Source organism: Electrona antarctica (assembly GCF_951216825.1).
Source record: "Electrona antarctica genome assembly, chromosome: 22".
NCBI lineage: Eukaryota > Metazoa > Chordata > Actinopteri > Myctophiformes > Myctophidae > Electrona > Electrona antarctica.
The window spans coordinates 21838006-21862408 of NC_136805.1; the positions used below are offsets into that span (position 1 = coordinate 21838006).

The 24403-nt window shown below is 42.9% G+C and overlaps 1 protein-coding gene across 2 annotated transcripts in view; it reads left to right on the forward strand.

Moving 5' to 3' along the window:
- LOC306915971 (myosin phosphatase Rho interacting protein) overlaps positions 1 to 24403 on the forward strand; it is a 79942-nt gene that overhangs the window by 51679 nt on the left and 3860 nt on the right. Inside the window, exons 8-24 of one of the 2 annotated variants that reach the window (XM_079493672.1) lie at positions 467 to 608; positions 1602 to 1718; positions 7640 to 7696; positions 7834 to 7902; positions 7990 to 8079; positions 11312 to 11421; positions 11590 to 11628; positions 13672 to 14452; positions 14996 to 15112; positions 16111 to 19854; positions 20500 to 20647; positions 20780 to 20885; positions 20997 to 21156; positions 21943 to 22050; positions 22900 to 22986; positions 23083 to 23245; positions 23727 to 23797. In XM_079493672.1, the coding sequence (XP_079349798.1) occupies positions 467 to 608; positions 1602 to 1718; positions 7640 to 7696; positions 7834 to 7902; positions 7990 to 8079; positions 11312 to 11421; positions 11590 to 11628; positions 13672 to 14452; positions 14996 to 15112; positions 16111 to 19854; positions 20500 to 20647; positions 20780 to 20885; positions 20997 to 21156; positions 21943 to 22050; positions 22900 to 22986; positions 23083 to 23245; positions 23727 to 23797 (6109 nt within the window). The remainder of the gene's footprint in view (positions 1 to 466; positions 609 to 1601; positions 1719 to 7639; positions 7697 to 7833; positions 7903 to 7989; positions 8080 to 11311; positions 11422 to 11589; positions 11629 to 13671; positions 14453 to 14995; positions 15113 to 16110; positions 19855 to 20499; positions 20648 to 20779; positions 20886 to 20996; positions 21157 to 21942; positions 22051 to 22899; positions 22987 to 23082; positions 23246 to 23726; positions 23798 to 24403) is intronic. The other variant, XM_079493673.1, reaches the window with a different exon arrangement.

Here is a 24403-nt window from a genome sequence, read left to right on the forward strand (position 1 = left end):
GGCTGAGTTGTAGGCTAGTGATGCAGTGCAGCTTGTACTTATGAACAACCAATATGCTATGGCTGGTCCCTTGCATTTTCACTGGGTTATCAGTTCGTTTGCTGCAGAAACTGTGATCTTTATAGAAATTAATATACAGTAAATACTTAAGTTACGTTTCTTTAACCACTTAAACCCTACCAGTAATTCTTTGACTGGGTCCCCCGTGGCCCTGTGGTGTACTTGGTATCCTCCTAGTTCTGTACCAAATCTCTTTGCCTAAAGAATAGCCGCTCTACAACCTCACAAGGTTGGCTTGTAGATCTGCTATTTCCGCGGAATAGGGACACTAGGGTTCATGTGGTTAATTTAGCTAAGTTTTCTTTAATCAGGCAATTTGTGGCCTCATTTATATATAGATATACTGTAGTGTACTGTGGGTTTTAGTATGTCCAACTAAAAGCAGCTTCTTGTTGATGTCTCTCAGGCGTTCACAAGTAATAGGCCGATTTGAGGACGGTCAGCCTGTGGAGCATATGGACACAAGCTCCTCCACTGAGCCCTCGTCTACCACCACGTCCACCCAGAGACAGGGCCGCAGCGAGAGACGCTACCTCGCTGGCAAACAGGTGTGCTAAAAAATCTTTGAGAGTCTGTAATTTTGCCCTGTAAAAGTTGGTGACATCCGCTCTATTTTCTATTCATTTTCAGCACTATTAGACAGAAACATTTGGGAATTGTTGGAACCAACATGTCTATCATGACAGATTCAAATTTTGCATGATTGTATAATGTTACTTTGGTTATTTGATATTTATTTGTCTTGATGCCAGGATTTGATTAGATCTCCCTAGGAAGAGATTCTTGATTCTAGTCGGTCTACCTGATTATGTAATGTTGAATAAAACAAGTTGTATTTAAGTGAATAACATCAAAACAAAACTCAGAAAGCAGTGGCGTACACTATTGAATGAGGTTCATATAGCTTGATTCTTAACACTTCTTCTGCTGTGGAATTCAAAAAATAATGGTGCTAGAGTGCCAGCAGATGAGGCAGATTTTACTCTGAAAAGCCCCGCCTTCAATTACACCCCAAAACCGGGAGGCATAATCTTCCGTTCTTACCTCACGCTGGTACATCTAACGTCTCTCAAGAAGTGTTTATATTCCAAACGAGATGCTTCCTGAAGTAAGAAATGAAGACAGAACATATTGCCCTTTTGGTCAAAACCATGGAGATTTAGAGTTATGAGTCATTCTTCTCGGGCAGTAAACAAGGAAGTGAACGGCAGTGCGTATGCGCGAAACACAAGGAGTACGCTGACGAAGGAAAGGCCAACAATTTTTTCCTCATTCTATCTCAATGGGATAGTTCCAGCCATAGGAGCAATGTTTGGAACTATAGACCATAGGCAGCCGCTTTGTGGCGAGATCAAAGCGTGTCGCTACTCTGCTACTCTACACTCTGACACGTGCAAGGCACCCCATGGTTTTGATTCTAAAGATGTGTATACACACCATTAGCATAATTAGTGTTAAAACAGAACTGTTGGCTGTAATATGTTACATCAAATGCATGACGTCCAACCATATGACAATTTTGCGTTGTGATGTTTTTCTAGGATATGTCATTGGACTCTGCGAAGGAACGCTCAGTGCCGGATGTGTCCAGCAACATACTGGCCAACGTCAGAAGAGCCAAGTCCCTCGACCGCAGAGACACAGAGTCCTCTATGACGGTGAGTGTATTCACGTTTTTGATTATTAAAAAGGCCTATTTTTCATGCCAATGCCCATTATTTATTCAGCATTTGAGCCACGGACTGAATGTTATTCAGTTTGTAGAATGAGTTCAAACGAAAGTACAGGTCAATACAACAGCTTGTTTACATCATGGTCCTCCATTTTCAATTCATCAGAACATTTAAAGACGCACAAATATACACTTCTATAAATAAATGAAAAAGGAAATCATCATATACTGTACGGTTAAAGAATTGCAGCTGAGAGCGGTTTTGAAGGAGTCTAGGGATTCACATTTCTTAATGGCTGTTGGTAGGGCATTTTAGTAGCATAGGAGCGAAAGGAATTTAACCCCTTGTTTGAGCGATAACAGGCAAACACTGATACCAAGTACACTACAAAGATCCCTGGGGGAGCCAGTCAAAGAAGTAGGATTTACGTGGTTAAAGAAACGTAACTAAGTATTTACTGTAAATTATAATGTAGAAATTCTTCTACATTCTCAAATTGTGTGGACTTCTTGTAAATTGAGTAATGCAGAGAATAGGAACAATAATTAACTCTTGAGAGCGTAAATTAAACCGGTTATCAACTCTCTATCATTTAGCTGGGAACCACATGGAACCCCCTCAAGGACCACTGGTTGAAAACCACTGGAATAAAGCATGTGTAACCAATACAAAATCTGAAGAATAATTGTCTTGGAACCCTTGGAGTTCCCTTGAGGACGCCTGAGGCGCTCCAAACCTCAGTTTGAAAACCTCTGCCTAAGGGGAGGTACTGAATGTATTTAACCACCAACTGAGTGCTGTGGTATTTTGATTGCATCATCAGCATATGTAAACAGCTTAATTATGCTCCTTAATTACTGGGAACACAGATAATGCATGCTAATAGTTCTAACTAGAAACTCAATTTCGCAGAAATGCAGCTCGCTAAGTCTGTGCAAACTAGTGTTTTGGAAGGTAGGGTCAAATGAATGAATATAGTGGGGAGAGGTAAATTGCAATTTGACCCACTTCCGGCGGTGAAATTGACTTCCGGTCATTACCATTGGATTCCTCATACCCATAAATGGGGTCTCTATGAACAGATCCACTTCCGGGTTGCACCATTGAACTCCACACCCCTCAGTGGGTGAAGTTTCAAATCTCTTTGGTTTCAAGGCAATCAGACAAACCGGAAGTATAGGAAGTAAAAAACGAAGTTGTAAATTTTTATGAAAATGGAGGTCTGTGGGACCACCCACCAAGTTTGAGACCTGTAGCATGCTGGGAACTGGAGTTATGGCTGTTTAAAGCCCTGCCATTACTATATAAAAAATAAAGTGTAACAATTACTATAGTCTAGTTGCCCTGTTACTAATTCAATTGCAGGACAAACATAATTTGAATGTAATCATAATCAGTGTAGATAAGTGACAGAAGATGCTCACTAGGTAGATTGACTGTTGAGGCTAGCATGTTCTATAGCAATGGAGTGTGCAACCACTCCTCCTATAGACAGCTATGTTTGTCCCTGGCTGGGTCTGTCTGTCTGTCTGAGCACGAAATAGCGTTTGGTTGGTTTTCACAACCAAGTGTCACTTTTGCGCAGTCTAACACACACACACACATTAACTGTATATATGATGATTTGGGGTGTTACAGTACAGTAGAGGGACCCCCTGTGGACCCCCACACGGTAACTCTGTCATTTCTCAACCATTTCGGACACAGGACGGCTCGCCGGAACCGGGCCGGCCCCCTGGGCACGTTCCTGGGGGTCTGGATGTTCACACGGTAACTCTGTAATTACTCGACCGTTTCGGACTCACACTCACTTCACACGGGTGTGATTTTTTTTCTTAGAAAACAATGATAAAATGTCAGAAACTATACTATACCAAATTCATTCATAACAGTCCCACAGTGAGACTACTATGACCCTAAGGCTACATCCACACTAGGATGTTTTCGTTTCAAAGGTTATAGCACCTTTTCAGGAATAATCTCCGTCCATACTGAAAACGTGCCACCCACGCCAATTGCATTTGACATTTGACAGCCATGACAACATCAATGATACAGTCAATGAAACAAGTTTCAGGTAACAATAGTTTTTGTCTGTGCTGAAAGGCACAAAATCCTGTAGTATAGTATTTGGTCACAACCAGGCCTGGAATTGCATCATTTTAGGGGCAAGGTTTTGAAAACAAAACGCCTGCGGTCTCCGAGGCTAGGGGCAAGGCCTCTTGGACTTTGTCAAAAGAAAGTGTGTGGGCCTGGGCCGGCCGAGCGGTCCAGGCACCTAGGCTGGTAATCCAGCCTGACAGTGTGTCGCAGATTCGAGTCCCGATCCCGACGACCTTTGCTGCGCGTCTTCCCCCCCATCTCTCTCCCCTTTTCCTGTCAAGCTACTGTTAATCTATCAACAAAGGCAAAAAGCCCAAAAAATATCTTAAACAAAGGTCCTAAAAAGCCACTAAGCTACTATTACTTACTTTCCTCAGTCAAGGTGTCTTGTGGGCACCATTGAAAGCACTAAGGGAAGGATGTGCCCAATTGTGCACTGCTTCACAACATACATATTCATTTTGCCCAGCTGAGCAGCTGCATTACATATATAAGTACGCCGACGGGCACCCTCGCCTCATTTTATTGTAGCTCCTTCAAAGCATGCCTCCTGTGCATGTAGGCAGTACTACCATTATACTGTAACATACTGAATTTAACTGCACAACATCTGCTAATTTGTTATCCAGATTTAATTCATCACTAGTGGTCAAGACCCAATCAGGAACTTGGGTGTTTGAATCATCTATTTCAAAAGGTCTCTGTTAACACCCATCCAGACTAACATGCAATGCCAGAAGAGTCAGAGAGTTTTGAGAAGAAAATGGCATATCAGCAGTGTTTTGTGTAGTGACTGTGGATGCTACAGTACCGGTATGTGCAATGTGGATCATTGGATGCACTGTGGACAACGTTGTGTTTTCAAACACAACCACCTTGGTGTGGATGTAGCATATAGCTGAGCTAATTTATATTTGTCATCATTGGACAAAGTATGAAGTGGCCTTAATTGTTGGCTAATAAAGGTAGTAGCTCAAGCATTTATCGTGTATGTATAAACATTCAGGAGCAAACCATCCTTTGTTACCCAGCAACAAAATATGTTGTAACAAAACTCTAGTCTCTCTAACCAACAAGTTATCAAAACCATTGCTATGTATCATTGTATCAAATGTTTACTCCTCTCGATAGAGCAAAAGCATGTACCAGTAACATGCAGTAACACACCTGTTTGGTTACAATTACAATTTAGGTATCATAAACAGTGTTATTTATAAGTGGCATAAACCCTAGTCAACAAACAGGGTAAATAGTCACATAAGTAGAAAAAAACGAATAGTGCTAAGAAAATGTATTGCTCAAAGAAACTAGGATGACGATTAAACATCAAACCTAGCGTCTATCTAAAGAACATTCTATCTAGCATTCGTGATCAAGCAAAAAATGGTTGAAGCCATACCACTCAAACTGCACCAAGCAAGTGACCTGAGGGTGTCCAGGGCACCGTATGTGCAGTAATCATTGGTCTGTCAGTGTGCAGTTGGTCAAGCTGGCGAAAGATGCAGCTGCTGACCCTCCTTCCAATTCCAACACACACACACACCACATGCATGTATAGACACATATGTAAGAACTGACACACTTGCTCACACTCAGAAACGGATATACACACATACACCAGTCATGTACAACGCCACCCACCCTCCGCCCCCGATATAAATAGCCAGTCGGGGACCTGTTACAGCCACAGTAGTGTGTATATACATGAGAGGCTGACACCGTGAGACAGATTGTCTGCCTATGAAGGGTGTGGAGTGTGAAAAACGCACTCAGCCATCAGAATGACTCTCTGCCAGACCATACCAGCTCACCTGAAGCTCAACAAAAACAAGGTACTGCTATTTGGGTCTGAAATGGCTGGTTTACTTTTCTGAGTCTATGAACAGGTTTGAGCTTGGTTTGACTGGTCTGGGGGGAAGCACTTAGTTTAGGTTTCACAGGATCCTGCTGTCAGGTCAGAGTGGGCAATTGGTCTCCTTGCACAGACCAGTGCATTTCATTGCTCTGAGAGAGACCTTTGCTGCATGTCACTATGAGAGATACCAGTGCATATTGTTGCTATGAGAGAGATCAATGCATATCGTTGCTATGAGAGAGACCAGTGCATATCGTTGCTATGAGAGAGACCAGTGCATATCATTGCTATGTGAGAGATCAATGCATATCGTTGCTATGAGAGAGACCAGTGCATATCGTTGCTATGAGAGAGACCAGTGCATATCGTTGCTATGAGAGACCAGTGCTGTTGCTATGAGATAGACCAGTGCATATTGTTGCTATGAGACCAGTGTATATTGTTGCTATGAGAGACCAGTGCATATTGTTGCTACGAGAGAGATCAATGCATATCGTTGCTATGAGAGAGACCAGTGCATATCGTTGCTATGAGAGAGACCAGTGCATATCGTTGCTATGAGAGACCAGTGCATATCGTTGCTATGAGATAGACCAGTGCATATTGTTGCTATGAGACCAGTGCATATTGTTGCTATGAGATAGACCAGTGCATATCGTTGCTATGAGATAGACCAGTGCATATCGTTGCTATGAGAGACCAGTGCATATTGTTGCTATGAGAGACCAGTGCATAGTGTTGCTATGAGATAGACCAGTGCATATCGTTGCTATGAGAGAGACCAGTGCATATTGTTGCTATGAGAGACCAGTGCTGTTGCTATGTGAGAGACCAGTGCATATTGTTGCTATGAGAGAGACCAGTGCATATCGTTGCTATGAGAGAGACCAGTGCATATTGTTGCTATGAGAGAGACCAGTGCATATCGTTGCTATGAAAGACTAAAGTGATGGATGGATGGTGACCACATCAGTGGACTGATGTTTGCTAATATGTGTGCTGCAAAATCCTACACAAACATTTCAGTAAATATGGAAAAAAGTACCTGTGTTGCAATGGATCCAATGTAGTTATTATTTAGTTAATACAAGCCCTTCTTAATACTTTTCATTGGTTAAATGCAAATAAAAACCCCTCTTAACCAGTAACCACTTTCAATTTGGTGTCCTTATTTTGGGCATGTCAAGATAAATAAATAAGCAGATCTATGATTTCACAACACTGCATCGTACCACATTGTAAATTGGCCATTTTCGCTACTGTTATACAACAAAGTGTAATCTATGGACATCATTTATGAAAAGAAAACCCTGTCTCTATCGTCGCTGTCTGCCCGACAGCGACGATAGAGAGACAGGGTTTTCTTTTACCGTATTTTATTTCTTTATATTATTCTAGAGCCAGGTGTAAAGTTAAACCAGTGAAAAAATGCTGGCTTTAAAACAAAATATTCACAAACAAAATTACATTATTGATCCCAATTTGGGGGTTTGAAGCATTGTGAAGTATTGTTTTGTTTATTGACTTAATATTTGTATTTAAAGGACCACTTCACCACTTATCTTCATATAATAGGTCCTCACTAATAATAATGATAAAATGGCACAATTATTTTCTACTCAGTCTGTCTCATAGGAGGGCTGTGGGCAGAAACCCGTCCACCAGTGACATCATCGTTAGGCAGATTTCTTTTTTATATATATTTTTTGTGGTGGACGGGTTTCTGAACTGCCCACAGCCCCCCTTGAGACACAAAAAGAATTGTGCCATTTTATCATGATTATTAGTAAGGACCTATTTACATGAAGATAGGTTGAAAAGTGGTGAAGTGGTCCTTTAATATAGTAGAGATATTGTGATATATCTCCTTATGAATATGATGTCCTTTAGGCTAACACCTGTCATCATCATCAGTATTGATCATCATCCTGACTTGTTTTCCCTCCAGCCTGATCTGCTTAACTTCAAGAAAGGATGGATGGCCAAACTTTACGAAGACGGCATGGTAATTGATATCACTTGAACAAACTAACAAAAAAAATCACTTCACTTTCCCTGTATGGAACTCTATAAACCTCAGTATTGATGTCATTTGACTGGAGGACTGCTAGAATCCAACTAATAGCGTTGTTGTTTCCTCAGTGGAAGAAACACTGGTTCGTTCTTACAGACCAGAGTCTGAGGTACTACAAGGACTGCATAGCTGAAGAGGTACGTCTGTTTAACGTCCTTCACCTACTGTTCCTTAACTATGGCCTCAATTGTGTTAATCCCATTTTCCTATTCTGTGCCCACCAGGCTGCAGACTTGGACGGTGAGATCGACCTGTTGACATGTTACGATGTCACAGAGTATCCCGTCCAGAGGTACTATGGCTTCCAGATCCTGGTGAGTGTTGGTTTCAGAATATCACCACATAATCCCATACCATCAATCACTGGTGAAGATGCTTAACCACATGAACCCCTATTCTGGGGGAGAACATTCAGCTAAAATAGCCGTGAACTTGTAGATCGGCGTGTAGGGAGAAAAAAGGAGCAGACTTAGTATAGACCAGTGTTGTTTTTGGCAGCAAATTTCTGTTTTAGTCATAGTCTCTTGAATAGTTTCCATTTAGTTTTAGTCACATTTTAGTCACCCGGAATATTTTAGTGTTAGTCTAGTTTTAGTCGACTAAATCTACAGTTGATTTAGTCAACTAAAATGTATTTTGGTGGGCGTTGATGCCATCGTAATGTTTTTACACTTGCTGAAAATAGCCGATCTACAAGCTCACAACGCGTCGCAGCGCGACGCGTTGTGAGCTTGTAGATCGGCTATTTTCAGCATGCAACCAAGTCCACTAGTCCACTAGTCCCTATAGCATTTTAGTCTAGTTTTTATCTGTTGACAAAATTGTCAATATATTTAGTCTTAGTTTTAGTCACCATAGCTTAGTTTTAAAAACAACACTGGTATAGACCCTGAAGGGGACGTAGTGTATACAGTACAGGATTCACGTCGTAGTATATAGGGTTCAAGTGGTTAAGGTAAAACGTGTAGGTATCACTGCGTCGCTGTGCTGTGACCTGCCAGTCTATAAACGGCCCAGAGACAGCATACTGTACGCTACGACTGTGGGTATCAGGTTTTGCCATTTCTCTTTTTAAAACAATTCTTTGTCTCTGAAGGATGACCTGTCATCCCTCTGACAGACTGACATCATGGGGTCTAAATCTGCCCAAGAGTTGCCACCCTCGAATATCCCTCTCAAACCACGTTCCACTTAATCATAACAAGCAACATGTTGACCTAACCTTCCGCATTGAGAAAAAAAACCTGCTGTGTACTTGCGTTCACTTTGCTAAACTCCCCCTCTTGTTTTGGAAAAACAAAATATGTATGAGCTTTAAAGCTTTATTTACTTAATATTTGTATTTAAAGGACCACTTCACCACTTATCTTCATATAATAGGTCCTCACTAATAATGATAAAATGGCACAATTATTTTCTACTCAGTCTGTCTCATAGGAGGGCTGTGGGCAGAAACCCGTCCACCAGTGACATCATCGTTAGGCAGATTTCTTTTTTATATATATTTTTTTTTTTACAAAAATGTTTCGATTTTTATTATCGTGAGAAAGGTAGCTTCCATTTTCGCATTGCAACTTTTCAGGACTAGAAAGCCTGCAGTTTCTATTAGCTTTGATTCCCCATCGATGATGTCACTGGTGGACGGGTTTCTGAACTGCCCACAGCCCCCCTTGAGACACAAGGGGTATCAGGTTTTGCCATTTCTCTTTTTAAAACAATTCTTTGTCTCTGAAGGATGTCACTTGACCTGTCATCCCTCTGACAGACTGACATCATGGGGTCTAAATCTGCCCAAGAGTTGCCACCCTCGAATATCCCTCTCAAAACCACGTTCCACTTAATCATAAGCAACATGTTGACCTAACCTTCCGCATTGAGAAAAAAAACCTGCTGTGTACTTGCGTTCACTTTGCTAAACTCCCCCTCTTGTTTTGGAAAAACAAAATATGTATGAGCTTTAAGGCTTTACACACTGACAGCTAGCTATGCACTTCTCCGGTGTCCTTATTTATGGGTTCACAGTAAGAATCAGAAGGATGCTCATACAGTAGCATCAGCGAGCCAAACATTTCATCACTTTGCTAAAAGACATGCTGGTCCGGACGGCTGACGTAGCCGTCTGGACACCTACAGTAGGCTGGGAATGCCACCTGACAGCGTGTCACGGGTTCCACTCCCAATCCCAAAATATCTTATATTATATATATATATCTTCCCTTCTTCTCTGGAATCCTGCCTCAAGGCAGGATCGAGGTCATTCCCTGATGTCATCATCACTAGGGACACATGCATCAGTAGGCAGGAACTGGGGATGGCAATGAAGGACCAGGAAGTCTGGCGTGGCATTGTGAAATCCATGATCTCGACAGCGTTAGAAAAATGATGATGATGATCAATAAAAGGCAGAAAAAGCCCCAAAAATATCTAAAAAATAAATAAAAATAAAATAAAGACTGATGCTTTTCTCGTATAGACGAGTAGTATATGATATGATATGATATAGTACTTTATTGTCAGTTCACACTGAAATTTGTCTTGCGACACAGCAGCCAAGTATGCAGAACACATATACGTACACACATTTGACATAACACAAAGAACAAGACAATTTACATACATAAAGACATGAAGACAAGAGCAATATCCACCGCTTATATTATCCTGTGGCTACTACGACTCCTGGTTAAGCCTCAAGGTCGACTGGTGGACATGCTTGTAACTTCAATGACACATCTCTAATCAGTGTAAATGGATGTTCTGAATGAGGATTATTATTTTGTGTACATTAGTTTGAATGTAAATTATTTTGTTACCATTGCTATTTTGTTACCATTGGCAAAAAATAGAGTAGCAGAAGGGATCAACTTGGGTTTAGTGACAAATGAAATTAATAACTCCAGTATTTATAACTATTCCCCGTTACGTCCATACTGGATGGGGGTTAGATTTAGGATCAGTACAGAACCAAAAACACATCGTAATCTGCATAAACTAAATGGGACACAGTTCCTGTTTTTCTTTTTTTTTATTAAGACGGATGCAGACTGGGTAGGCGAATCACAGGACAGGGAATCCCTGCAGGATTTGAATTTAGGCCAGCAGTAGTACATATGGTTCCAGAGACCATTCCAGACACCTCTGGTTCCGGAGAAGCTTCCAGGCACCTCCGTTTGTGAAATCCATATTATACTGTACTGTAGCTACTGTAGTTAACCTCGCCATGAATTTTAAACAGCAACGGAAACAAAAGTGGGGGAAAAGCTGCATAAACGCTTGGTGATTCATCAGAAAGCACAACCTCATTTCACTGTTCAAGGAAAAGCTGTGAACTTCAATACTGTTGATGAAATCACTGTCAGAGGTCTTGAAATACATATTTGGTTTTAATCACACTCAGTCCAACTCCAATGTAGTTATTTATTTCCATAATCACCCAATATGACTGTACCAGTTAACATGAATATATATTGTGGCACAAATCCCCTGAACAATGTGGAGGTACAAAAACAGACTAATGCTTTTGACACCCTGTTGTCATCCCTGCAGAGCAAGGAGGGGTCGTGGACGCTGTCGGCCATGACCTCGGGAATCCGTCGCAACTGGATTCAGGCCATCATGAAGAATGTGAGGCCCACCATTGCCCCCGATGTCACCCGGTAAGCCTCCGAGGGTGGCTTACAGATTGAAACTTCACCATTGGAAAACATGGCTGTTTCTTTTGCTTTTTTCTCATTAATCTCTCTCTTCTTCACCCTCCTCTCTGCTCTCTCTCTCCCACTTTTCTCTCTTCCCTGCCTCAACCGGTATAACCACACCGATTCCAGGAAAAACATCTCTCTGAAACTGTCCGTTCTGAAGCCCAGGTTGGAGTTGCTTGTGTGTTGAATATATAAACACCCCCCCCCCTCCCAAACAGTGATGTAATGCCTCAGTAATGTCTGCCCTGGCGTGTTTGTCGTCCCAACCCGTGTCATGTGATTGTTGAGTAATGTCTTGCTGTCAGTCGCCAAGCCGCAGAGACTTGACGGCCCCACACACCGCTGCCCCATCAGTCAACTGTAGGATCATCCACCAAGCTGCCAGGAACTGAATCCATACTAATTGATATTACTGATTCCCAACAGTAACGTGGCAATTAACAACAGCGTATCATTTCTTACAATGATTACGATTACAATGGCAGCACAGAGGATAGCAGAAGAATACAATACAAGTCGCAACAAATAAAAATCACACCCGTGTGAAGTGAGGGGCGCTCTTATCATCTTACAGCATTGAGGAGGGAATTCGGTATAGCTTAATTATGATTAGGTGATGTAATGATGATATAAAACAAACGGTGTCAAAACAAACTTGGTTTCTCACACATTAACTCTCTTTATTGTTAATGTGATTTAATGTTTGTGTTAGGGACAAGATGACATACATTTTCCCTTCATTGTCAATTGCGTTTTTAAAAAACAAAAATTTAACTAAACACAAACATTAAACCTGTATATAGGAGGGGCTAGCCCACCAAAAAAATAAGTATAGATGGAATCTCTCAAATAGATTACTCAAACCCTCAACATTCCTAATCTCTCAACGTTAGCCTATGTCTTTAATAATGATTGTTATTGTAAAATAATGTACATTATAGTCGGGTTTGGGAACAATCACAGCTGTCACTAAGGGAGTAGGAAGTTAACAGCTGGGGAAGTATTTTGTTACAGCTCTATGCTCCACAGCAACAGAAGTATTCATATCATACCTCACTGTTTTTGTGATGTACATTGTTGAGTCTTGTCTTAAACAGAAACTCATCATCATATTTAATTATTTATGTATATCCTGCCCTACAAAAAGCAGTAACTACTTGTGTATTTTAATTTTAAATATCAAGGGTCATAACCAGGGTATAACAAGTATTTGATCATTCAACACTAAAACAATGATACGCTATCAAATACTGTGCTCAGTATATGCAGCAGGGCAAGAGGCCATCGTCATTTTCTGTTCTTTTCACTACTCTGCTTGTCTGCTATGGTAATTACTGCTCTTTGTTTTTGTAAGGCAGTAAGGTATCCTATACATGCTTTGCGCTTCACAAACCAATGAGTCACACACCTTGCCGTGCCAGAGTCTGTTCCCTCCAGGGGGAATGTGTGATATTTTTGGCATTTCCTCACAGACGCCCCAACAGATACCTCGTCCTTATTCTGGGGTTGTGCCCCCTCTCTCCTTAGCTCCTCCTTTTACTCTGCCACCTCCACACAACACGATGGAAATAGATTGTTCAGTCAGGCTTCGTTTTTAGCTCCGCAACACTAAAAGTGCCAACCTGCAGTGTCCAAATGACTGCAAACACATTCCCCCCCATATGACTACTGTGTAAACGGGAATGGACACGGAACCCAAAGCCTGGCAACTGCAGGAGAGCTAACAGGCTGCTTAAGTCTCACGAGTCACATTACATCTGTGGACACTAAGACTTGATTTATACTTTGTTGCATGCTGGTGTCGTGCACTGAAAATAGCCGTTCTACAAGCTCACAGTGTGTCACACTGCGACACGTTGTGAGCTTGTAGATCGGCCCTTTTTGGTGTAGGAACTGACACATAGCCAAGCATAACGGGACTTAAGTGGAAGGCAGAAGCTGCTTTGAGCCGGATGTGCAATTGGCTGAACTAATGACGGTTTTAGTGTTTTGATATGATGCAAAATCATATAATTGCTCATTAAAATGCACTTCAGGTATGCCGCACTGCTAAAAATGTGTGCGCTGATGTATGCCTGTTGACCACCAAGGTATTGTGAGTAGCTTGAGTTCATGGAAATGTTGTTTTATCATTGGCCAATTATTTGCCATCCTCGAACCATGCACTCAGGTTTTTTCGTTACTAATTCTTACTCTCGCTGCCTTCAGATCACTCCCAGAGGAAAAGGCCAAAGGTCAGGTGGTGTTGGAGCCATGTCTGCAGCCCTCCCCTGAGCCCAGTCCCAGTCCTGAATCTCCCAGAGTAGACATCCACACACAGCCACCTGGGAGCAATGCCTCTGTCCCTGCTTCTGAACCGCGCAAAAGTCGGGTCCGCGAGCGCAGACGAGAGGGCCGCTCCAAAACCTACGACTGGTCTGAGTTCAAAGAGGGACAGAATGAGAAGCCCAAGATGGTCAGAGCGGACACAGTGGACCTCAGTTCCACGTCCTCGACAACAACAACCACCTCTTCTTCCTCCTCGTCCTCCACTTCTTCCCCAGCATCCTCGCCTGTCTCAAACTCAAACGCCTCTTCTTCTCCCCAGTCCTCTTCTTCTGTCTCGGCTCCCGCGCTGCCTCGCACTGCAGCTCCGGGGGAGCACGTGCTTCAGCATACCCCGCCCAGCATCGCTCACACGCCAAACACAGTCACAGTCACAATGACTAGCGTGCTAAACAGCACGGTAGGGGTTCATTCACGGATACCTGAGCCCCAAGATCAAGGTAAGATGGAGGTGGACCACCCAAGCCATGAGCCCAGTGGAGACGGCTGTGGGCAGAGGGTTGACAGAAGCTCAGATGTCCACGTAGAGATTGAGCAGCGCTGGCATCAGGTGGAGACAACTCCGCTAAGGGAGGAGAAGCAGGTGCTCATCTCCTCACCTGTAGGAACCTCCAACTCTGACAGACTGCCTGCACACGAGCTAGCGGCTCTGCTAGACAAAGAGGTAGGTTTCCTAGATGGTTCAGGGAAGGTTGTTTGTTTGGTGTCATTTTAGTTTTAGGTTTGACAAATACTGTGAAGCGATTGCAAAACTATTGTAATGAGGCTGTATATTTTCTGTCAGGAAAAAAGAGTCATACACTCTCATCGTTAAATCACACACCTGGAGACGTTATATACAGGTGCAGTTTTGTCGTCAAAGTATTGATTAGCCCATTGATTATCCGTTGTAGAAGGATGAGACTGATGAAGTAAGGCAAATATCCATGCAGGCAGCTCAGTTCAGGTAGCCCTGACCTGGTGGCTCAGTCATATAGTATATGCATGCAGATGTATGTGTGACTTCATGTATTGAATATATAGACGCTGCACCGTGTCTGCTATTTCACTACCTTCACTTTGCCATGCTTCCAGTACTGTACAACAAAACTGAAAGTGTGTGTGTGTGTGTGTGTGTGTGTGTGTGTGTGTGTGTGTGTGTGTGTGTGTGTGTGTGTGTGTGTGTGTGTGTGGTGTGTGTGTGTGTGTGTGTGTCCACACTGATTAGTTGGGACAGAAGCAGAAGGAGCTGGATCAACTGCAGATACAGAACAACCGTCTGCAGGAGCAACTACAGGATGCTCGAGGGAGAGAACGAAGTGCCAGAGAGGGCTATGTTCTACAGGTACCTCTTTCATCAAGCAGGAGAGGATTGGTTCAATTAAATGTTTCATACAAGTTCAATACAATGTATACGTACTTTATAGGAAATTTTTTTGAAATAAGATTTGTGTGTGGCTATTGTTAATATTAACTTTAACCCTGGTGTCCCTAATTTGGATGTCATTTTCAAACATTTTCATTTGGGGGGAATAGCAGGTCTAAAGCTTACTTGAGCTTGTTGATCAGCTGTTTTCACCACGTGACGTGACACCATTGTATGATTGTGTATAAGAAAGGGTTAAATTCTACTAACAGGTGTTGGGCTTATCTCTAAAATGGATGGATGCATGGATGTGGTGTTCTTACTGTAGCATGAATTTTCACTAACTGTTTTGTGGAGTTTCACATCTCGTGGGGGAATAATTGGTTTGGATTGATATGCTCAAGGTAAGATACTTGGCCAGGAAGCCTTGCGCTGTGCTTTTTCCTGTCACCAATGGTTGTCTGTCCCTTCTCAAGCTTGTTTTGTGCATGTACTGTCTGTGTATGTGGGTGATGCATGGTTTCTCTAATGACTTTACATCACGCATGTTTTCTTTCTAAAGTGAAATCACATTGTATAGTGCAGGAACAGTATTTTTTGTTGTGTAACATCACATTCACCATTTGGGGCGGGACGCAAGAAGTAAGTGATGGTACAGTCTTGATGTGAGCACCCTTCATCTATTCACCTTCAGTGTTTACTTTTCCATATTACTTCTACCCACCCACTTCTAAGTTTTCTGTGTTCCACCCTGTTTTGTTATTCAACCTCTTCACCTTCACATAACCCCTGAAAAAGCACAGTGGAACGCTTGGGGAGAAATAAAAGGCTTTCAGTATCTTAACAAATGGTGTACATTTTTTCATGGAGAGGCTGGAGAAATCCTATGTTCTCCATGGTCGCCCCTGAGATGTGGCTCTCCATACGTGACAATGTAAGGTGATGTCACTAACGAAAAAACTGTCAATCTCTTAAAGAGTGCCACAACCCCTGCCTCGCCACACAGAGTGCCATTGCAACGCCTGCACAAGCTTAACCAAGATCTTCAGGGTGAGCTGGAGACCCAGAAGCACAAGCAGGACTTCACTCATCAGCAGGTTCAAACACTAAGGAAGTCCTACTCCGAAGCCCAGGATGCCGTAAACCGCCACGAGGACGATATCCAGGCCCTGCAGGCAAAGTTGGCCTCTGCGATGGCTGAGATCCTTGCTAGCGAACAGGCTGTGGCCCGCATGCGCAACGAGCTCAAGTTAGAGCAAGAGCGCTCCAGGGAGCAGGAAGAGGACTGGGGACGCAGCGAGGCCACCCTGCGAGCCCAACTGAAGGACAGCGAGGACAGGCTCCGTGAAGTGGAAGCGACTCTCTTGGAAAGGAGCCAGGCCCTCAGGCACTTGGAGCATCAGCAGGCCTTGCAGCGTGACCACCTCAGGGAGGTGCAGAGACTCCAGGAGAGGCTGCAGGAGGTGACAGCCCACCTAAGTGCCACAGAGGAGGGTCATGCACTGAAGGAAGAGCGTCTGAGGGGGGAGCAGCGATGCATGCAGGAGAGTCACGAGAGAGAGAAGCAGAGCCTGATGCGGAGATTGGCTGAGGCTGAAGCCATGCGTTTGGAGACTGAGGATAAGCTGCTGGAGGCAGAGCAGGAAGTTGGAGCTCTGTTGGGGGGAAGGCGGGCATCAGCAGCAGTGGAGGACAGGGAGGAGGTGCTGAGGCTGCAGCAGGAGCTCACCCAGAAGAACAATATGGTGGAAACACTGAGGGAAAATGTTCGCAGGCTGGAGGAAGAGAAAGGTTATCTCACCTGCCGTTGTCAGGAGCTTCTGAACCAGATTGCAGAAGCGGACCGTGAGGTCAATAAGCTACGTGGCCATCTGAAAACGGAAGAGACCAATTACAACACTCTGGAGAACTCTTATGAGAGGGCCTCCGAAGAGTTCCAGAAGATAAGCCTGTTCCTCAGGGAAAAAGAAGAAGAGATCCACCAAACTAAAGACATGTATGAGAGGCTGGTAGAACGCAAGGAGCAGGACTTGAAAGAGGTCCTCATTAAGATGGAAGCCCTTGGCAACAACCTAGAGGAGACAGAACAGAAGCTGCAGGCCAAGGAGGAGCTTCTCTGTCAGATGAGTCAGGCTGAACCCTGCAGTGCCGAAAAGGATCTGCAAGCCAAGCTTGTGGTTGCAGAGGACCGTATAGCAGAGCTGGAGCAGCACCTCAACGCCCTGCAGCTTGGCTATGCTGACCTCCGCATGGAGCGACAGCGAGAGCAGAAAGAGCATGCTCAGGACATACCTATGGGAAGTCCTCAAACTGCAGCCTCTATGCCAACAGAACTGACAGTCTCCTTTGACACTTCATCCAAGACTTCCTCAGATGAGTACCTAGCTAAGAGACCTCGGATACGTTTTTCCAGTATTCAGTGCCAAAAATACATGACATTAGAGGACATGGACACCAGTCAAATGGACAGTGCTGCTATGGATACAACTCAAGGGGTTAGCCAAGACTTTAAGGCATTAGATTGGACCGGTTCCACTGATGTCACATTCCAGTACAATAGTGACCCAGAGAAGTTTGTTTCCATTATAAATGCCCTAGAGACTAAATTGCTGGCCACTGAGGAAAAGCTAAGAACCCTCACTCAAAAACTAGAAGAGCAGAATTCTGTTGAACCAGAAGTCCTGAATATGCCAGATCATCAGGAATCAGATAATAGTCCTGAGCAACAGAAGGTACAAAGTTGTAATAGCGAATGTCACATTGTTACTGCTAATAACCATTATGCCAAGGCACTAATGTGTGTAGAGACATGTCGCAAGAAAGTCTGGGCTATTCACAGTGGCCGTGATCATGAGAACACTGATTCGCAGCTTCAGTCCCTGTCAGAAATAGAAAATGAGTTGGTCAACGCTACACTGTACATTAGGCAAGGAGAAAAGACTTTGGAGCAGCACTCGCCAGGGGATGTTCAAGACCACACCCAAGACACTCTCAATATCAAGGTCTTGGATGAAGAAGCAACTCGTGCCTTTGCCAAAACATTGTCATTTGAGGCAATAGTTTTGAACAAAATGGCTTTGTTGATACAGAATCCAATGTCTGACCTCCTACAAGGTCTTGGAGAAATATGTAAAGAAGTTGAGATCATCAAGCAAAGTGATGGAGATTGTTTGGCTATAGCTTACGCTGATGTGTTGACTAGGAAGTTAATGTTAGAGAGCGCTTTCTGGAAGGAAGTGGAGCAGGCAGAGACACAGTGTGAAATATTGCAGGTAGAAGGTTCAAATGCTGCTCAACAAAGAGATGACAAAGTTTTGGCTGAAGACAAGGTTATCTTTAATACCTTTGTTAAGGCTGAACTAGCCTACTCTATTCAAGACCTGAAACACTTCTATGAGGAGAAATTGGGAACACTAAAAAAGGAACTGGCCAAAGCCCATCATAATCTACAACAAAGGGACCAAGCATTGAAAGACATTTTTGAAGCTTTCCACCGGCCTGATTTTGAAAACGTAATTAGAGAGGTCAGAAATAACCAAAATCTGAGTTTAATGGATATTCACCCTCCTGATCTTGCCCCTTATATGGAGCAGATTGAAATGGAAGGAGCCAGAGATCTGGTTGAGGAAATCCTAGATAGACACTTAGCTGGAGGTGTGCCATCTTGTAGTGTTGATTCCATTGAGTTATTGCAAACTGGGAAAGAGAACCTGGCCGCTGAGCTTCAGAGACAGGCAGCAATCCTCCATAGATTTGCCCAAGAAATAGAATGTGGTGGTAACCAACCTGGACTGGCCCACATGATCCGTTCTATTGCAGGCCACCAACCCACCCACAATACCTCAAGTAGCTCTCTTTGTCTGCGTGAGGCCCTTATCCAGGCCCAAGTGGCTTATGTTGCCTGTAGGCTACGAGCCATCCATCAGCAAGACTTGAGTCGGTGTCAACAGGCAGGTCAGAACATGGTTGCTCTTGTCCAGGAGCACGCCCGCAGTGTCAGTGCCATTCAAGAGAACTATGAAGCCTCTTTGCAGGATGAGCGCCTCAGCTTTGACGAAACAGTGGCCACTCTCCAGAACGAGAACCAATCCCTGAAGAGTGAGATCAGCCAACGTGTTGTCCAGCTCTCCCAGCAGCAGGAGCAACTGGTCCACCTAGAGGAAAGTTTCCAGAAGGAAACTGAAGCGCTAAGAAAGAGACACAGAGAAGAGCTGAGTCGAGTAGAGCAGGACCGTGACTCCACGGTGCTTGCCCTGATGGAGACAACCTCTGACAACCAAAGAAAGATGGAGGTGTTACTGGCGGACATGGACACCACAGAGGAGCGTCATGAGTGCCACGTTAGGCGACTCGAGGAGCAGTTCCAGGAAAGGATCTGTGAGCTCCAGGTTCTCCACAGGGAGGAGATTCAAAAATTGCACACCCATTACATGGACACCATTCACTGCATCAAAGAAAGAGAACAGGCCGTGGACAGACCTGAAGACCCCAAGGCTGAAAAGGCTGCACAACCGATTTGGCCAATGGAGGAGGGTGAACAGGAGAAAGTGGAGGAGCCGTGGAACAGGTCAGATGTGGACCCCATGGCAGTTCTGAAGGACAGGATCCAGGAATTGGAGACCCAGATGACCAACATGAGAGATGAACTAGAGAACAAGCACCTGGATGAAGATGTGGCGAGACTGAAAGAAAAATACCAGAGAGACTTTGAAAGTCTTAAGGTTTTTGCTCTTTTTTTATTACTTTAGAAAATAGTTATTTCTCTTATTAGTTGTAGATAGGTAAAAGCATCTGCAGCTGTAATTCAAATAAACAATCTTCGTAGAATGTTAACTAATATTCAAGGATGGATTGTAATTGGGAACAATGTAACTTGTTGAGAAAGATATTTCTCATTACATTTTTAATTTTTAATATCTCAAAATATCAGAAGAAAAATAAAATGCATGCTGCAGTATGTAATTGAGTTCTTCCTAATGAGTAAAAGTATTTTTCATTTGCATGTATCACAATATACAATGCCCTTTTCACTCAGGCAGCAGTAGTCTGTAGTGTAGTCTGTTCAGCAATAGAATGAACTATGGCCTATCAATCACTAAAGTCAGATTCTCAGGGATTTTGATTCACTGCCTTAACTCTAACTCTTTTGCTAACCTACCGTAGCTTGGCTTTGTAATCACTAAAGGCTTGCATGGCTGCTTGCAACTTGGTATTTAATCATACAATTAAAATCAGCATCATGTAGCCTAGAATGCTCTGGACACAAACTGCACTGACCGGCTCATATTAGTCACACATTACAACACAGGTGATTGATAACGGAATATTTAGGATTTGGGCAGTCATGTTAATCCTTCGTCCTCTAGGCCACATGTGAACGAGGCTTTGCGGCAATGGAGGAAACTCACCACAAAGTGGTAGATGATCTTCAGAGGCAGCATCAAAGGGAGGTCCTTAAACTCATGGAGGAACGAGAACGACTCTTGGCTGAGGAAACTGCTGCCACTATTGCTGGTATATAAAATAATAATGCAATTTTAACATGTTTAATTCAAAATCATACACTATAAGTCTACCCAGAAGCTAACAGCTTAATGTTTTGTTCATATGGCTTTTAACTGTGGCTAATGGTTATCTGTGTTTCAGCTATTGAAGCTATGAAGAATGCACATAAGGAAGAACTTGAGAAGACCCATCGCTCCCAGCTAAGTGGACTGAACGCTGACATTGATGAGCTTCGCTTACAATATGAGTATGTTGTCTAACATCTAAACACATTTGGCAGTTTAACTATATTCTAAAGAATCGTATTGTCCACATACAAGCAGTTAAATTCAAATGTGTCTGTGTGGAACCCTCTTAGGGAGGAGTTGCAGTCCATTCAGAGGGAGCTGGAGGTTCTGTCAGAGCAGTACTCTCAGAAGTGTTTGGAAAACGCCCACCTGGCCCAGGCTCTGGAGGCGGAGAGGCAGGCCCTCAGGCAGTGTCAGAGAGAGAACCAGGAGCTTAACCAACACAATCAGGTTTATACGCAATTACACATCCACTCGCCACTCAAACACACACATCCACTCACCACTCAAACACACACATCCACTCGCCACTCCAACATGAGCCCGATCTCACCCAAACACGGTGAAATAACACAGATTGGCAATTCCGTACATATACTACAAACCCCAAAATCTGTAATATTCTAGTAGTGTTTTGACTGCGACGGAGGCGTGGCTTTCACCCCATTATCTCAGTTGGGGCAAGTGCGCTCCCACAACATTATTTACGATTCTGTGCAGGTTTCAACTCGGACGGGGCTGAGTCGGCTCAATCAAACTTTGCAACGTTCGCCACGGCAACTCACTTGGTGGTGGCTCTCTTTGCTCAAGTTTGCTTGAGACGGCGCCTCTCTGTCGCGGTCTATGGGGAGTTCAGTGTAATATGTACAGATTTGGGAGTTTTCTAGTGTATGTACGGAGTTCAGTCTGTGTTATTTCACTGTGTTTGGGTGAGATCGGGTTGCAAACACACATCCACTCGCCACTCAAACATGATGTGATCTACATTAATTTACTCACCTCTAAATTTAACCTCTACCTTCACCGCACACCTACTGCATGCCTGACCTTCATATTAATGTTAATCCTAAAATCAAATGTGACAACTAACAAAATGGCCTGACTTTGAAGGACTTCCTTTATACTTGCTGCAAGAATAAAAGTACAAAGACACAATCTCGCATGGCCACAAACACACACACATTCACAATCCTTCCTATAGACACAAAGTGGACTATCTTTCTCTTTTGCCTACAGGAATTGAATAACAGGCTGACGGTAGAGATCACTCGTATGCGCTCCTGCTTTAGTGGTGAAACAGCTCTGTCACCACTCACCCAGGGCAAGGATCTGTACGAACTGGAGGTAAACACACATGCACAAATACTGCATATACTGTAAAACTTATACAAAATGCTGCTGCCATGGCTTTTGACACACTAAAAGAAGTGAGCACATTACACCAGTCACTGGTCAATAATATTACCAGAAACACATAAGATGACCATAGAGATGACCATAACAAGTCTGTATCTCTGAGTTAACACATTCCACGCGTTATATTATAATTGACAAGATACCATGACTGCCGGGATTGTTTAATTACCTTTGGAGCATACGCCAAAGTATTTGCGCCTTTGATCCATGAAAAATAGTCCCACGATTTGTTATTGAGCTGACAAAAAAGCCACTTCCGCGATCCGCCTCACAGACAAAGAGCAAAGCGAGCTAAGATTGTCCATACCCCCTCGTTCACTTTGCATTGGAGTCAGTTTCCCAGAAGCCCTTGCAAGCGAGTTATAATGCGTCAGCCTCGTCACGATGTCCACGACAAGGACGCATTTCCATAATAATCATCTAACAACTGCGAATTAAACACATAAAGCAAATCGCGGGTTTAGCGCATTACGTGTGGAAAGACAATGAAATAGATCTCAGGCAGGAAAACCCAGTGTTCCGTTTTAAATCTCTTCTTAAAACTCACACTGTCGTACAGCTTTTACTTAATTGATGATTTGTTGTAACCTGTATGTTATTTTAACTTGTTTAACTTAACCTCGGATTTTACTTACTTTTATGATTTATTTTATGTTGTATTGCAAAACCTCTTTGTAGCTTGTCTTTTAAAGGTGCTACTGTATACAAATAAAGTTATTGTTATTAACATCTAGTTTTCTTTTGTGGTCTGCAATCTGTTGATCTCCTTCATGTTAGGTGTTACTACGAATCAAGGAGTCAGAGATCCAATACCTTAAACAAGAAATCCACTCACTGAAAGATGAGCTACAGTCTGCTTTAAGGGTATGACAAATCTATTGTGATGTGTTTAACTAAGAACTGTATCCATTCAAGTTCTTTTATTAACAGACCTGGTGTTTAATGTTGACCCTTTTCCAGGATAAGAAATATGCCACAGACAGATATAAAGGCATCTACACAGAACTCAGCATTGTGAAAGCAAAGGCTGACTGTGACATCAGCAAACTGAAGGAAAAGCTCCTCGTTGCTACGGAAGAACTGGGAGAGAGGACAGTAGATGGAGCTGTCACTCCTGGATATGGTCAGTAGAACAAGGTTATCATTTGGTGGTCTTGGCCACTGCAGCAGTACTGCTTGTACTGCTGCTCTGCAGCATACTATGTCAACCGATTAAAGAATAATTAAAAGTGCCTTAAAACGAGAGTTCCATGAGTGCTGGTTTTCTCTTTGAGAAATAAATAAAGTTACTTACCCGACCACTCACCCGGTAAAGATGTTTAAAAGCAACTGGAGTCGTGCGAGCTATTACCCTGATACAATGGTCTTGGCATAGGAACATGAGTTTTGGATTTGATGGTTTTGAAAAGCAAAATAGTGTTAATGTGAAGAGCCATTTGCATTGTTCTGCAGTATTTACAACTTGTAAAGGAAAGAATATCGAAAGAACAGCTTATGTCTGTATTCCATTCTGGCACTGTAGTTTTATTCTACTACATTAAGCTACTGTCATTTCACCAATTAATCAAGTTGGTTGTGTTCTTTTTCTTCATTGTTTTTTTTAGACATCATGAAATCAAAAAGCAATCCAGACTTCCTGAAAAAACGGTCAATGACACGAGGGGATAGATCAAAGGTAAGAGACTGGTAGAACCATTTATTTGAATTTAAATACTCTCCCAATTTTTTCCTTCCATAATTGCTGTTCAAAACAATCACGTACACAATTACTGTATTTGAGGATTTATTTTTTATAAATTAAATATTATATGAATAAAAGTAAACTTTAGAGAGCTGTGTCTTGGCACTGAAATAATTGATGTCATGTAACTTTGAAAGGTAATTGGGTGACCATTATGCTATGGTGATTTGTGACCAGACTGTAAATGCAATAATCTCCACACCGAATGTTTTTTTATTTTATTTCTTATTTTAAGTCTGGGAACATTATCAATAGCGATGCACTGAAAATATGGCCACCAAAATGATCCTGCCGAAAATGGAAGAGAAAAAAGAAAACACAGAAAAACAGAGCCATTTGTCTGTGTGTAGAGCACGCCCGATTACACCAGCCTCTCATGTATTTAACGAGCCAAAACATGAACTACGTTCATAACAAACAACGGCGTCTCTCCTGCGATTCAAATGATCTGAGAATTTGTATCAGTCCAGTGTGAATGCAAGATTCAACACCAGACAAACAACAACAAACCATGATTGATCTGGACAGGTGGACAACTAC